At 36.7% G+C, this 17,432-nt stretch overlaps 1 protein-coding gene across 1 annotated transcript in view; it reads right to left on the bottom strand.

Moving 5' to 3' along the window:
* puf (ubiquitinyl hydrolase 1 puf) overlaps positions 1 to 17,432 on the bottom strand; it is a 92,136-nt gene that overhangs the window by 61,898 nt on the left and 12,806 nt on the right. The window contains exons 7-9 of the mRNA XM_067761172.1: positions 7,004 to 7,465; positions 6,677 to 6,946; positions 6,452 to 6,614 (exon numbers count right to left, since the gene is read on the bottom strand). Of these exons, the coding sequence (XP_067617273.1) occupies positions 6,452 to 6,614; positions 6,677 to 6,946; positions 7,004 to 7,465 (895 nt within the window). The remainder of the gene's footprint in view (positions 1 to 6,451; positions 6,615 to 6,676; positions 6,947 to 7,003; positions 7,466 to 17,432) is intronic.

Raw genomic sequence — 17,432 nt, forward strand, 5'->3', positions numbered from 1 at the left:
TTATCCACCCTGTCGGAAAATCAACAAAGCAAAATAAGTCTAGTAATTTAGTAATTTCGCGAACAGTTGTAGCTCATGCTTGGTTAGTTACCAGCCATATGCGTGTGTATGTGTAAGAAACTCGAATAGTAGCTGATGACTACATACATATTTGTGTGTGTGAGATATCTCTTCGTCGCCTTCTACATAAGAGTGGCTGCTTTATTGTTGTTGTGCATTTATTTAGTAGCAGCTTAGTGATGCTAATATTCGTCACAGTATGTAGTTATATAAAAATATCTTGTGAAAGTGTAAAAAGAAATGTTATCATCGTTGTAACTTTAACCACAAATTACTTAGAAATTGATTACAACAATTGAACTAATTAATACTCGTTGGGAAACCCTCACATACAATTTATGCCCAATTTCAGAGGTCAAACATCTTTAAATAAAAAATAAATGTAAGGCGCGATAACCTCCGAAGAGATCTAAGGCCGAGCTTCTCTTCCAATTTGCGTCGTGCTCCTCTTGATTTTCCCTACAAATTGGCCGGACGGGACCTACATGTTTTATGCCGACTCCGAACGGCATCTGCAAGGCAGGTGAGTTTTCACTGAGAACTTTTCATGGCAGAAATACACCCGGAGCGCTTGCCAAACACTGCCGAGGGGTGACCCCGCTTAGAAAAATTTTCTTCTAATTGAAAAACCTTATTTCTAAAATTTTTATGTTGGTTTGCCTGGGGTGTGAACTCATAGCATACGGTGTGGTAGGCGGAGCACGCTACCATCACACCACGGTGGCCGCCGTGTTAGTTTCCGAATAAAATGAAATGGACCCTTAATTTTATTTCATTTTGTATGAATTAAGCGGGGACTGCGCTCATTGCTATTAAATGTATGAAAACATTTATTTGAAGCAATTTTTAATTTATAATTTATTTATCACTGTTTCGATTGTCGCCTCGTCCATCCCGATGTCACGTTGTTTCAATTTTTCCCAAATTATTAAATAAATTTGTTTCATTTTGTTTTTTATTTTATTTTGTTTTATTCTACTTTTGTTACATTTTAATATTTTTTATTTTGTATTATTGTAATTTATTGTGTATTTCCATTTTATACCAATATGAGCATAGAAATGTTTATAGTAAGTTATAAATTTATGTTGGTTTGTTTTAGGCCCGGTTTATCAGTAGTTGGTAAAGCTAAGATGAAACTAAGTTTGCTTAAACTCTAATCAAATTAAAACTCCAGTTAAACTACTGAGCAGTTTTTCACACAGTTTAAGGCCGCTTTTGGAGTAGGCTTTTTTTTACGGCAACATTGTTTTTTTTATCTATAGATAATTTGTAGATACGACAACAGCTGGATTTCGCCGACCCAACAAACATTTAAAAGATATTTCTCCAGTGGAATATAATCTAGTTCTGGAGATGATATCCAAATCATTATTTAGTTATTCTTAAACCAGATAGCTCTCCAGTTGATATCGAACTTCATTCTGCAATCACTATCCAACCTTTGAGAAATTTTGTAAATTTTATAGTTCTCGAGTTCATCTCCAATGTCATTAGCATTTTCAAATTATTATCAACCTTTGAGAGATTTTGAGAAATGTACAGTTCTCAAATGAATATTCAACACGTTTCTCCAGGTGATATCCTACATTGCATGTCCAGTTGAGGTGAAGTTGAAAAAAAATCTCCAAGGTGGTACCACCAAAGCCAACGGCTATTTATTGTGAGAAATAAACACCTGATTGAAAGCAGCAATGAAGCGTAATTTATCAAAAATAAATGGTATATATTTTATTTTTGTGAAAATACTGTAGTATTGGAATCTTACACTTGAGTCTAGTAACAGAACCACAAGTTGGGAACTATCATTTTTCAACTTAAGTAATAGCATTTTTCGCTTTATAAAAAATTCCCTCTTTTGCTGAGTATACTATGATTCTCAAGTTGAGCCACTGTTTCGTAACAACACTTCAGATTTTCGAGGTATGCTAGTTCTCAACATGAGCTCTAATGCTACTCAAGCCCAAATGCTCGTTCGGTATATTCGACGCCATTTCGAACGAAGGCAAATCATCGATAGGTTAACTAGAGTTTAACCATGCCAGATCGGCCGCTTAAGCTCTGCTTAAACTTCAGTTAAAGTAGACTGAAAAACTGCAGAATAAGTTTAAGCGTAGTTTAACTGACAAACTGAGTTGAACTTGTATTGAAAAACCGGACCTTAATGGTGTGTTCAATTTATACTTATTATTAAGAATTCATGAGCTTAACACCGGCTTATAATAATTGGATATTCAATTATTATGTTTTTCTAAGAGAAACTGAAAAGAAAGAAAGAAACATTTACTGGCATATTGCGATGGCACCATTACGAAAACCGCCACGTAATCATCATCAGGCAAAAAACACAAGCAGGTCCGCCACGTAATCATCATCAGGCAATTTTGTAATGTTATCAAAGGTTTCACCGAGATTCGAACCGCGAATCACACGGTCTTAACCACTAGGCTACCCTGCTTGTGTTTGTTTCCTTGCTGAATTCAGTTTATCTCATTTCTACACTAACAACACAATTGAGACATTCTGTCTCTATTAATTCGCGTGTTATGTAGATTTGTTTTTGTAAAGTTTCTTTTTCGTTGCGAATGGGAAGCTTTGTAGACTCGGGCTCAGTTTTACATATTTATTTTTGTTTGTATTAATTAAACATTACGAATTTTCCTGATGATGATTACGTGGCGGTTTTCGAAATGGTACCATCGCAATATGCCAGTAAATGTTTCTTTCTTTCTTTGCAGTTTCTCTTAGAAAAGATAATAATCGAATATTCAATTATTATAAGCCGGTGTTAAGCTCATGAATTCTTAATAATAAGTGTAAGTTATAAATGGTAACAGAAAAAGAAACAAAACCCGTGGAAGCTATTTTCTTTTGTAGACGGGTGTTATTTCCTTTTCAAAAGAACCATAACGCCCGCGGGCGTTATTGCGCTTATCTGAAGGGCGGGATTTCCTTTCCAAAAGACGGTGGCGGGCGTTATTGCCTTTCTCTGACGGTCGTTAATTCCATCTCAAAAAAATAATAATAACGCCCGCGGCCATTATTTCCTCGGGTTGTTGTTGTTGTTGTAGCAGTGCTTCGCCCCACCTGCTAGAGTGACTCGCGTTTCCCTGGGTACTGTTCTTTGAGTACTGGATTCACCGGGCAATTCCTGGCATAAAGGTCCGACGCCTGCTTGTGGAGTTCACTGAGGACCTGCTTGTGTTTTTTGCTTCATACGGCTGAGTTCTCAGGTGCCGTATTTCCTCAAAATGCTTACGGAGATGACTCCTTAAGCCCCTAGGCGGTGTTGGCTCATCAATCAGATGTCTGTTGGGATGCCCAGGTTTCTGGGTATTCAACAGGAACTGTTTGGTTAGCATCTCATTTCTCTCCCTGATGGGGAGTATTCTCGCCTCACTATGTAGATGGTGTTCTGGGGACATAAGAAGAAAGCCCGTGGCGGCTCTGAGAGCAGTATTTTGGCAGGCCTGTAGATTCTTCCAGTGAGTAGTTTTTAGGCTTGGCGACCATATAGGGCACGCGTAACATGCAATCGGCTGGCCAATTGCTTTGTATGTGGTAGTGAGCGTTTTTGGATTTTCGGTACAATTGCGGCTGCATGCTCACCAAAATGTAGATCCTGATCAAACGTTACTCCCAAGATTTTGGAGTGTAGGACAGCCGGTAGCGTAGTCCCATCGACGTGGATGTTCAAAATGGTCGACATTTGGGACGTCCATATTGTAAATAAGGTCGCGAAGGATTTAGTCGGTGATAATGCCAGGTTTCGCGAGGCGAAAAAACTGGAGAGATTAGGGAGGTAGTTGTTTATTCTGTTGCAAAGCCCATCGATCTGTGGGCCTGGGCCTGTGGCCATTATTGTGCAGTCATCGGCGTAGGAAACGATAGTAACTCCTGCTGGTGGCGAAGGTAGCTTAGATATGTAGAAATTAAACAAAAGTGAGGATAGGACACCACCCTGTGGCACCCCTTGTTTAATTCTTCTTGGTTTTGATGTTTCGTTTCTAAATTGCAGCGATGCCTGCCGACCACCCAGATAATTTGCGGTCCACCTTTTAGGACATGGGGTAAGGGTAGACCATTCCAAGTCTTGCAGTAACGTGCCATGGTTGACCGTATCAAAAGCTTTTGATAGGTCTAGCGCAACGAGTACTGTTCTATGGAGGGGGTTTTGATTTAAACCGCAATTTATCTGGGTGCTAATGGCATGTAGCGCGGTGGTGGTGCTATGGAGTTTTCTGAAGCCATGCTGGTGACAGGCTAGCTGCAAATTTGCTTTGAAGTAGGGGAGCAAAATGGCTTCAAGCGTCTTGGCTACTGGCGATAGGAGAGATATCGGTCGATATGACTCTCCTATGTTAGCTGGTTTCCCAGGGTTTAGTAACGGGACCACCTTGGCGATTTTCCGTTTTTCGGGAATGACAAAGGTGGCAAGAGACAGGTTGAAGACATCCGCTAAATATTTGAAACCCCGTTTCCCTGGGCTTTTAAGCATTGGCATGGCTATGCCGTCTGGGCCCACTGCTTTGGATGGTTTAGCATGACCGATGGCATCCTCAACCTCTTTGGCGGTGATGGTAATTGGTGACGCGCTGAATTTATGTTTATGTGCGCGTCTGTTGGCCCTCCGTCTATCTTTGTCTCTGTAGAATGCATTATATATTGTCGGCAGAAAGCGCTCGCGCATTTTTTCGCATCCGACAGCACTTTATCGCCAAAGGCGATGGAAACTTTGTCATTGCGCCGAGACGGATTCGATAGTGCCTTTACGGTGGACCAAAGTTTACCTACACCGGCAGAGAGGTTGCCCGCTTGTGTTCATCCACAAGCAATCTGATGCGTTGGTTTATATCCCTTATTTGGGGGTCGCCGGGATCGAGCTGTCTTATAAGGTCACGCTCTCTCGCTAAATTTGCGGCCTCCGCCGGAAAGTGGGGCCGAATTTCGGGAATTCTACCGGCGGGAATGAAACGAGCCGAGGCGGATTCAATGACCTTGCGGAAAGCACGCTCCCCTTGGCGGGCATCAGTCGGGATAGCGAGGGTAGCAAAGCGGTTGTCTGTAAAGGATTTTTATTCGTCCCACCTTCCTTTTTTAAAGTTTATAAAAGTGCGTTTTTCTGTGACGATGAAGTAGGCGGTACGCTCGAGCGAAATAAGTATAGGCAGATGGTCGGATGCCAATGTTATCATCGGCTGCCAGTTGACGCAGTTTACTGTACAGTTCTGCGCTCACGATTGATATATCCGGCGAACTGTGACAGCTTCCTACCATACGTGTTTCTTCTTTTTGATCCGCCAACATGTCACCCCTACTGTCCGCCCGCAAGTTTGAATGCCATAGATCATGATGGGCATTGAAATCGCCTAAGATAATGCGATTGTTACCAGTGTGTATGATATTAGGGCGGTATCCACCGGGGCAACAGGTGGCAGGAGGGATGTATATCTTGATGATTTCTATGTTTGCATCGCCTGACCGGACAGATAAGCCTTGACGTTCTAAGACACTGTCCCTGCGGCCGATGTCGGGATCAAATATGTGATATTGCACAGAGTGGTGTATGTTCAAAGCTAGGTCGCCTCCATTTCCGCTCTCGCGATCTTTGCTGTGGACATTATACCCAGAACAGGTCTGCAGAGCAGATCTTGCTGTGAGTTTAGTCTCTTGAATCGCAGCAATGCGGATGTTGTGCCGCTCGGGTGTTATTACACTGCACCTGCCCTGCAGAAATAGTAGGTTCAAGTGATCACACGGACTATATCAAATTTGGAGCAGTAGCAAACACCTTCATGCAATGTTTATTTAATTTTGCTAAAATAAAACTCAAAATTTCATTTCTAAATGGCTAAAATTCATGATATTTGGTTATAAGTAGCCTATATATTCCTTCTGTATAGAATTTTGGAAACGTGGACAAAGCGTAGAGGCGACGCGCTTTCTTTGCCGAGTTTCTTTATATCTCAAAAAATATTTCAAGCACCAAATATTTAGTAAACATAGATTATAATTATGAGAGTTGGGATATAAAAGGAAGATATAAAAATGTCGGAGAGTGATAGAGGGGGAGACGGGAAAAGGGAGTATAAAGCACGATCGGAAGATAGTTATCATTTTTCAATTGTAGGGAAGTAAAGTGTTGCACGATTAAGGTACCAGCTCGAAAATTTGAAAACCATTTTTTATAAACACATTGAACCTTCTAGGTTGTACTACCGTAAAGCTGTATTAGCTTACTTGCGTTTTGTGGTATTGGCGTAACTACGTAGTATCGTATTACCATAAGATATCATAGATATATACGTATCCGTATATTTTTAAAATTTGTCTCACAATAAAATACTACGCATCTCCGCTTAAGAAATTAATTTTAAAAAGAAGAACTAACCTGATTATCCTTGAAACCGGCATCGCCCAAACTACGCTCGTCATAATCGGATGTCAATTCTTGACCTTGTGTTATGATACGTAGCGGCCCATCACTCAACAAAAGTCCAAGAACTGGTGCTGAAACCCCGCCACTACTACTGCTACCTTGTAAATTTTCCCACCTGTTACACGAAAAATAAATATATAAATATGTTTACATATTACAAACAAACAAATCGTATACCATTTAGATATTTCCGCTTTAAGTTCTGCTATTAAATCACAAGCATGCATATGTAAAATGGACTTCTCAGAGAGACCAGCCGGTTGTAAAACTATACGTATAGCTGGGCCCGTAGCTTCATTTTTTAAATTGCTATGTGAGCAAACGCCTTTGCCTTCAATAGCCCAACGTCGCAAATGAAACGCATAACGACGACGAAATGTCTCTAAATGTGTATTGAGTAGCATAAGTCCACGCTGTACACACATAAGTGCATTTTCATCTTCATTACTGTAAGGAAATAAGACGTTATCAATTAATTTTGCAAAGTTAGGCAATTTGATCTACCTTTCTAATGCGTTTGTTGCTTGCACCAAATTATCCATGCATTGTGATACAAATTCCTTTTCTAATCTCAACTGTTGTCCCATATAGTACATATTGATATATTGTATGGCAGCCAAGGACACTTCTGTGTTGTGTGCGCGCAAGGCGATCTTCCATAGATGATACATACCAACTATGTTCGATGATGTGGGTGATATTGAGTCAGTTTGTTTCTCGTAATGTGCAATAGCCATGCGTGCCAAACTACACAATTGTTGAAATAATCCCAGTGCAACCATTGAGAATTCTTCAGGTCGTAGTTCTGGTAATTTTTTCAAATATAAATGTTGCAACGCATCAATTCCCAATGCATGCTGATCGCCACCTTTGGCCTGACTTTGCAACCATGAAAAATAACAGTCGGCGCATTCACTATCATGTGCCAGCCACTCCCATAATGCATCCACTTGCTCAAGTGTTAAGCTTTAAATACAAATTTTTATGGAAATTAGTAAACTTAAACATCTATATATATAAAAATCAAATTCTGTGTGTGTGTGTTTGCTATGGAAACGTATTTCTCACATTTCAATCATCACCAAATTTTGGCTATGGGTTCCTTCGATCAACGCGAAGGTTTTAGGCTAAAAATAATTTCGATATATAAAAGGGGCGTGGCACCTCCCATACAAATGGAATATTTGGTACTGCATAACTCTGAAGGTATATGACGTTAAGTCCTAACACCTCCAGTAAAATGTGGAATTGAGAAAAAGGGGCGTGGCACACTCCCTACAAATGGGATTTTTCAGAACTATGGCTGCCGTACAAACTTAGGTTATTTTAACACCTAAAGTTTGACTGCATTGTTGAGTTTGGCTGTTATTCCTTTTGGACGTTTAGTAACCTGCCGCCGTTAAAAAAATGTGTTAGCTTCAGTCTATCTACATCTATAGGTATAAAAATAAAATTCTGTGTGTGTGTGCGTGTTCGCTATGGAAACTGTAAGGGTAAAATTCCCCAAATCATCTTTTGTAAACTATCTGGCAACATCGTTGCTCACAATGCACATATGTCATTGTGAATAGTGCATCTTGCTAGAAAGAATAAAAGAATGTATGTTCATATGTATTCAGCTGTTGTAATACAGCACATGAGAAAGAATACGTTGTATTTATGTGAGGTGAAATATAGAAAATGACGATGGCACTATTGCCAATCGACATTTTCTACATCGCACCATTATAATTTTGGACATTAAAGTTAACACACGAAGCAAGTGTGGAAAAAAACTTAAACCATATTGAATCGGAAAAATTATAAAATTAACTAAGTCGAGGGATTAATTTAAAACGGAAAGAAAATGTTTAAAACTGTTTATCATCCTACAAAATTAACTTAAATAAAGAAGGTTAACTTAAAACTAAAAGTAGTTTTTGGAATTGGTGTTTGGTGTGGAGTGTGGAGTGTGCAGTAGGGTGTGCGCGTAAGTACAACTTTTTCGGAGGTTCCGAAATGGAACCTCGCATGGTGACCGTGAGACTGGAGCCTCGTCAGGCAGCGGGTTTTTTTTTTGGACGGGGGATTGGTGGTGAGTGGAAAAATATTTTTTTGGATGTGTACAGTCTTTGGCTAGCAGTGAAAAGATAAAGTGCGTGGTGTGCGTTATCAAGGATAAGGTGCATGGTGTGCAATATCAAATTTAATAAAACTACAATTTTTTTAAATCAAATTTAATAAAACTACAATTTCTGAATCAAATTTAATAAAACTACAATCTTCTAAAGCAAATTTAATCAAACTACAATTTCTAAATCTAATCGACAAAATTAAACTAGTAACTTTGGTAAAACCAGCGGGCCTGTACATAACGGCACTCAAACCACGGCACGCATAACAGAACGCGAAAAACCACTCCACCCAATACAACGCCATTTTGTCACCACTACCAGCATTAACGCTCAGCGACGAAAATCAGCAGCAGCAAGAACACCAGCAGCGACTTAACATTAAAATTGATATAAAATTCCGTGCCTTCGCATTTCAATTAAAATATTTTCGCATTTCATATAAATTTTGGATTTTTCTGATACAAGCGGTGGTTCCGTGAAAAACCAATTAACATTTTTTTGATATATGCGATGGTTCCGTAAAATACCAAATTAGATTTTTTTGAATAAAGCGTGCGTCCGTGATTACCACATTTTTGAGATTTTTACCAATTCATACTTATATACTTTAGTGCCATTTTAAATTCAATTACTTCTTACAGATTTTTCATACAAGTATACTGCAGTTTCAATTAATTCTTCCAATAAATTGTTAAATATTTCTTTAGCGACTATTCACCTGTAAATCAGCTCCCTTTTACAAAATTTTTTTTCTCTTTTTCCTCAACATTTCAGCTTCAAATATAAGTTCAGACATTCAAATAAGTACTTCATTAATTTCATAGCAATTTGAACTGAATTCTTTTTATTATTCTGATAACTACATATGTATGTACAACCTTAAAAATTGGAAGCAAGTGCAAAAAACTACAGATTCAGAATCCGATTCCTATAAATCAGCCTCATGCTACGAAAGTTTAACTTGATCTTCGACCGAAAAAGTCACAAACCAGGAAAATAGATTATCTTTGTCAACAGATTTTCCAGGCTTCGAAGATTCTTCCAGTAAAATTTTTACTTTTAATTTAGCTTCAAATCTTAACGATTCAAATAGTGCAAAATTAACTTCAACTTCTTCTACTTTAAAATCAGATCTTAACGACTCAAATAGTACAAACTTAGTTACCCCTTCTTCTAACGTAAACCCAGATCTTAACCATCCAATTAGTACAAACGTTGCCTCACCCTCTTCTAATTCAGCTTCAGATTTTAACGATCAAATCATGGCAACACTTGAGGAAAAGAAAACTTTTATTAACACATGTGCTAATTCTATTACAGAAAACTACAGCGGTGATCCTTTAGCACTTGCAACTTTTAGAGACAAAATTGAATTACTTGAACAGTTCGCTACTGAAGATCTAACTAATACCTTTATAGCATTTTTAAAATCAAAACTGGAGGGTAAAGCCCGTGAAGCAATACCAAGACAAGTAACTTCAGTCAATGAAATTAAAGTAGCTCTACGTAGTAGGACCAAACCAGACAACTCGAAAGTTGTAGCAGGGAAAATTGCAGCGTTGCACGTTGACAATAACAATTATACAGATTTTGCCAAAAAAGTTGAAGATTTAGCTGACTCACTTGAGCGGTCTCTTATTATTAAAGGGATCACTCAAGCGAAAGCTCATGAAATGGCAGTTAAATGACGGTTAACGTGTTTCGTTAAAATGCAAAATCCAATTTAGTGAAAACTATTTTAGCCTCAACGCCATTTACCGATCCGAAAGACGTAGTAGCGAAATTAATTGTAGAACAAAACAACGAAGTAACAGAGCGTCAGGTTTTAGCTTTTCGATCGCGTATCAACAATACATTCAGAAATTCACGTGGTAGTTACCGTGGCTTTTACCCAAACCGCGGCTATACTGGTTATAGAAACAATAGTTCATTTGCATACAACAGCAAGCGTAACGGTAACAATAATCAGGGATATCGAAATTATAACGGAAATAGATACCCGAATAGCAACAATAGTAATACACGTCCAAATTCCAATTTAAATACAAATAGCAGTAACAATAGAAGTAACAATTCAAGATCATCAAACGGTAGAGGTAGAAATGCAAACGTACGCGCTTTAAACGCGAGTGCCCCTCAGGAGCGAACACTGGGGGAGGACGAACTAAGCGAGTAAGCGAACTTCCCTCACCAATAGGCATCTATTGTTTAAATTTAAATTACTCAGATTTCATAGAATTACAACTTAACGAGTGACAAAAATTTTGTTCTTTCCTAGTAGACACTCAAGCAGACATTTCTTTAATAAAAATATCATGTATAGGCAGTAATATCTCATTAAATACAAACGACATTATTAACATTACCGGTGTCACTTCTAATTCAGTTTCCACTTTAGGTAAAATTACCGTAAATTTAAATTTTTCAAACTTTCCTCTTAAACATACTTTACATGTAGTAAATGAAGACTTTAATATTCCATCCGATGGCATACTGGGTAAAGATTTTCTGAAAATTAACAAATGCATTATTAATTATGAAAGAAATAGTATTTCCTTTTGGGTAGGTAATGAAAAAGTCGCGATACCAATCCTGTACGGAACAGAAAACGACAGTTGTATCATTCCTCCCAGATGTGAAATATTCAGACTTTTTGATTTAGGAGATTCACCCGAGCCACTTTTCGTGGGCTCGCAGGAAATTGAAAAAGGCGTTGTCACAGCTAGGTGCATTGTTAATTCCAGTAACCCAATAATTAAAGTCATAAACACCACGGATGATGTGAAGTATGTGAAAAGAAACAGTATTCGGACAGTAAACTTTCAAATTATAATGTTTATACAATTAACAAGACAGAAACAGAAGACAAGCGTACGAAAAAGCTTATTTCAATTTAAAAAAATCAAATACCTCAACATGCTCCAAATAAATTAGTTAACCTTTGCATAGATTATGCCAATATTTTTGCTCTTGACACGGACAAAATGACTTTAAACAACTTCTACGAGCAAAAATTAAGACTGACAGACAACGAGCCGGTATATGTTAAAAACTATCGATTGCCATACTCTCAACGCGAAGAAATAAATTGCCAAGTAAATAAACTGTTAGACAACGATTTTATTGAACCGAGTTACTTCAATTACAATAGTCCTTTGATTGTAGTCCCAAAGAAAGATACTAATGGTCAAAAAGCTTATCGTATGTGCGTAGATTTTCGCGCAGTAAACAAAAAACTCATTGCTGATAAATTTCCACTAGCTAGAGTTGACAATATTTTAGCCAATCTTGGCAGCGCAAAGTATTTTTCCACATTAGATCTTTTTTCGGGATTTCATCAAATCCCCTTGCATCCTGACTCACGTGACATTACTTCTTTCAGCACTGACCGAGGTGCATTTAGATGGAAAAGGCTTCCATTCGGTTTAAATATAGCACCAAATTCATTCTCACGAATGATGACAATAGCTTTTTCGGGTATACCACCTAACGTCGTTTTTTTGTACGTCGACGATATCATCGTCATAGGTTGTAGTGAAGCACACCATATTAAAAATCTTTCAAAAGTTTTCAATACTTGTAGGTCTTTCAATCTCAAGCTTAACCCAAATAAATGCAGCTTTTTACGACCAGAAGTTACATTTTTAGGACATAAATGTTCAGCCACAGGTTTGTTGCCAGACGACTCCAAAATAAACGCAATTAAAAAGTATACAAAACCAACTGATAAAAACGCGGTACGACGATTCGTGGCGTTTGCAAACTATTACAGATGGTTTATACCTAATTTTGCGTCTCTGACAGCGCCTCTAAATCGATTAGGCAGAAAAAGAGTTGAATTTGTATGGGATGTAGAGTGCGAAAGGGCACTTTTATCTTTGAAAGCAGCATTACTTTCACCAAAACTACTTCAATATCCAGATTTTACAAAACAATTCATTATTACGGTTGATGCTTCCACAACTGGATGTGGCGCTATTTTGAGTCAAGAACAGCAAGGCAGTGATTTACCAATTTGTTTCGCTTCTAAAGCATTTAATAAAGCAGAGAAGAAAAAAACCAATTATAGAGTTGGAACTCTTAGCTATTTACTTCGCAATAAAGCAGTTTCGGCCATACGTTTATGGCACAAATTTCATCGTAAAGTCAGACCATAGACCTCTAGTATACCTATTCAACATGAAAGACCCCTCTTCAAAACTTTCGAGAATTAGGCTAGAATTAGCAGAATACAAATTTACTATAGTTTATATAAAGGGTAAATCAAACGTTGGCGCTGATGCACTATCGCGCATTACAATGGATGAGATTAAAGAAGCTAACAAACTAATTTTGGCAGTACAGACAAGGGCAATGACAAAACAGGCAAACGACAAAAATTTACATAGGAAAACTGACAACTTACTTTACACGTTTACGACAAATTTTCATTGAATTTTTCGAAAAAAGTTCCACGGACAAGATCTGAAATTACGTACGATAAAAATAATAAAACAACAAATTTGAGAATTTTTGCGCATATTAAACATAAAAAACTCGAGTTCTTAGTTTTGAGATTGCTAACTAAATAATGACTTTAGAGAAATTACTTTCGAGGCTTGAATCAGAAGCCAGCAAACGCAAAATTAAGCAGATTGAATGGCCTAAAACGATATTTTGTTCGAACATTACACTATTACAAATTTCAAAAATATTGGAAATAAAATTTTAATATCATTAGAAATTATTTTAACAGATCCAGTGGAGACAGTAACAGATGAGGACACAAAACTAAAGCTAATGAAAATTTACCATAACGATCCCATTTCTGGTGGACATTGTGGTATGAAAAAATTATACGCAAAACTACGAACAAAATTGTATTGTAAAGATATGACTCGTGATCGAAATATATCAAAAATTGTAAAGATTGTCTTTTAAACGAGGTTAAACCTAAAACAAAAGAAAAACTTGTTTTAACACCAACTCTTTGTAAACCATTCGATATACTAGTAATTGACACAATAGGACCCTTACCTGAGTCCAAATATGGTAACAAGTTCGCACTTATCATGATTTGCGACATGACCAATTACCTGGTAACAGTCGCTGTGCCAGACAGATCAGCAAAAACAATTGCTTCAGCAATTTTTGAAGGCTTTATTTTGACATACGGCACAATGAATGCCATAAAATCGGATTTAGGTACAGAATTTAAAAATGAATTATTTGAAGAATTAACTAAACTTTTGAATATTAAACATAATTTTTCCACTGCATACCATCACGAAACTGTTTGCACAATTGAACGTAATCATAGAGTTTTTAATGAATACTTACGTGCATATTTGAAAGATACTTTTTCTGATTGGGATGTTTATTTAAAATACTTTACTTTCCTACACAATACTACGAGTAGCACAGTTTTCGACAAACAATTTTCGCCTTTTGAGTTAGTTTTTGCAAAAAAGGCAACTTTGCCTAATGAATTAAGTAAAGAAGATGCAGAAAGCACCCAAAATGGCACAAAACCTAATAAATAAAAATAAGTTACAAAGTAAAAATCTTTATGATAAAACGGCTCATCCGTTAGTTGTCAAAATCGGAGATAAAGTACTCTTACAGAAAGAACCACATCACAAACATGAAAATATTTATCAAGGTCCGTTTACAATAACTAAAATTAACGAACCTAATGTAACTATTTTCGATGAAGTTAAAAACAAAGAAAAAGTAGTACATAAAATAGCCTAAGTAAAGTAAATTAACATTACTTTAATACTTTGATTATACTTTAAATTTGATTGAAAAATAATTTTAAAAAAAAATTTTTTTTTAGTACTAGCATTTAAGCAGCCACAAAGGCCCAAAAAACTGTTAAAACAAAAAAAAAGAAAAATAGCACAAAATTTTGTATATTCAAAGAGAAAAAAAAAAACGTATTTCATAAAAATTTTTCATACCGGATAACAAAATTGTATTTCTTAGGGCCTCATTCTCTATTACGAAACGAACTTCCGTTGCGGATCAGAGACGTATCGCTAGTGTATTTGCACTATGTTAAACGATGGCAACTTATCACTTGACACTTACTTTTGCCTTCCTGTTAGTTAGAAACGTAAAGACCGAACGAAAATGATAGAGAGTACCATTGCTCGACGAAATTGTTTGAATTGAATCGTTCGTCTGAGCTATCGTTCGCAATACAGAATGAAGCCCTTAATTGTATTCCTTAATTGCTAAAAAAAAAAAAAAAAAAAAAGTAAGGAAGGCTAAGTTCGGGTGTAACCGAACATTACATACTCAGCTGAGAGCTTTGGAGACAAAATAAGGGAAAATCACAATGTAGGAAAATGAACCTAGGGTAAACCTGGAATGTGTTTATGTGACATGTGTATCAAATGGAAGGTATTAAAGAGTATTTAAAAAGGGAGTGGGCCATAGTTCTATAGGTGGAAGCCATTTCGGGATATCGCCATAAAGGCGGATCAGGGGTGACTCTACAATGCGCGTGTACGATATGGGTATCAAATGAAAGGTGTTACTGATTATTTAAAACGTAGTGGGCCTTAGTTCTATAGGTGGACGCCTTTTCGAGATATCGCAATGAGGGGCACTAGGGGTGACTCTAGAATGTGTTTTTACGATATGGGTATCAAATTAAAGGTATTAATGAGGGTTTTAAAAGGGAGTGGCCATTAGTTGTATATGTGAAGGCGTTTTCGAGATATTGACAAAAATGTGGACCAGGGTGACCCAGAACATCATCTGTCGGGTACCGCTAATTTATTTATATATGTCATACCACGAACAGTATTCCTGCCAAAATTTCAAGGGCTTTTGATTTCGCCCTCCAGAACTTTTTCATTTTCTTCTACTTAATATGGTAGGTGTCACAACCATTTTCAAAGTTTTTTCTAAAGTTATATTTTGTGTCAATAAACCAATCCAATTACCATGTTTCATCTCTTTTATCATATTTGGTACAGAATTATGGCATTTTTTTCATTTTTCGTAATTTTCGATATCGAAAAAGTGGGCGTGGTCATAGTCGGATTTCGGCCATTTTTTATATCAAGATAAAGTGAGTTCAGATAAGTACGTGAACTGAGTTTAGTAAAGATATATCGATTTTTGCTCAAGTTATCGTGTTAACGGCCGAGCGGAAGGACAGACGGTCGAATGTGTATAAAAACTTGGCGTGGCTTCAACCGATTTTCACAGAAAACAGTTAACGTCATAGAATCTATGCACCTACCAAATTTCACAAGGATTGGTAAATTTTTGTTCGACTTATGGCCTTAAAAGTATTCTAGACGAATTAAATGAAAAAGGGCGGAGCCACGCCCATTTTGACATTTTCTTTTATTTTTGTATTTTGTTACCATATCATCACTGGAGTTGAATGTTGACATAATTTACTTATATACTGTAAAGATATTAAATTTTTTGTTAAAATTTGACTTAAAAAAAATTTTTTTAAAGTGGGCGTGTTCGTCATCCGATTTTTCAAATTTTTATTTAGCACACATATAGTAATAGGAGCAACGTGCCTGCCAAATTTCATCATGATATCTTCAACGACTGCGAAATTAGAGCTTGCAAAACTTTCAAATTACCTTCTTTTAAAAGTGGGCGGTGCCACGCCCATTGTCTAAAATTTTACTAATTTTCTATTTTGCGCCATAAGGTCAACGCACCTACAAAGTTTCATCGCTATATCCGTTTTTGGTAATGAACTATCGCACTTTTTCGGTTTTTCGAAATTTTCGATATCGAAAAAGTGGGCGTGGTTGTAGTCCGATTTCGTTCATTTTAAATACCGATCTGAGATGAGCGCCCAGGAACCTACATACCAAATTTTATCAAGATACCTCAAAATTTACTCAAGTTATCGTGTTTATGGACGGACGGACGGACGGACATGGCTAAATGAATTTCTTTTTTCGCCCAGACCATTTTGATATATAGAAGTCTATATCTATCTCGATTAGTTTATGCCGTTACGGATTACCGTTATGCGAACAAATTTAATATACTTTGTGAGCTCTGCTCAGCTGAGTATAAAAATACATATTTAATATGTAATAGAAATGTAAAACTTTAAATTGAATATATAAAACATAAATACTTACAAAGAAACATTCAACATATATTGTAGTAAATTAAAATGTTATTAATTTTTATAGCCTTTATTTAAGTTACAATAAACTACAAAATGTAACTACAATTTAAGTATTCTAAGTATAAAATCTTTTTCAATTAGTAATAAAAATGGTTCCGAACTAACGAATTCGTTTATTTGTTGGTTCGCAATAATTTTTATACGTTTATGGGCAAGAAGAATGTGACAAAACTGATCACTTTGTCAATTCTTCTTTTCCCCAAAAAGGGTGATGTAAGGGTAAAATTCCCCAAATCATCTTTTATAAACCATCTGGCAACATCGTTGCTCACAATGCACATATGCCGTTGTGAATAGTGCATCTTGCTAGAAAGAATAAAAGAATGTATGTTCATATGTATTCAGCCGCTGTAATACAGCACATGAGAAAGAATACGTTGTATTTATGTGAGGTGAAATATAGAAAATGACGATGGCACTATTGCCAATCGACATTTTCTATATCGTACCATTATAATTTTGGGCATTAAAGTTAACACACGAAGCAAGTGTGGAAAAAAACTAAAACCATATTGAATCGGAAAAATTATAAAATTAACTAAGTCGAGGGATTAATTTAAAACGGAACGAAAAAGTTTAAAACTGTTTATCATCCTACAAAATTAACTTAAATAAAGAAGGGTAACTTAACACTAAAAGTAGAGGTGTGCGCGCA

This window comes from Eurosta solidaginis, chromosome 1 (assembly GCF_040869045.1).
Source record: "Eurosta solidaginis isolate ZX-2024a chromosome 1, ASM4086904v1, whole genome shotgun sequence".
NCBI classification, from domain to species: domain Eukaryota; kingdom Metazoa; phylum Arthropoda; class Insecta; order Diptera; family Tephritidae; genus Eurosta; species Eurosta solidaginis.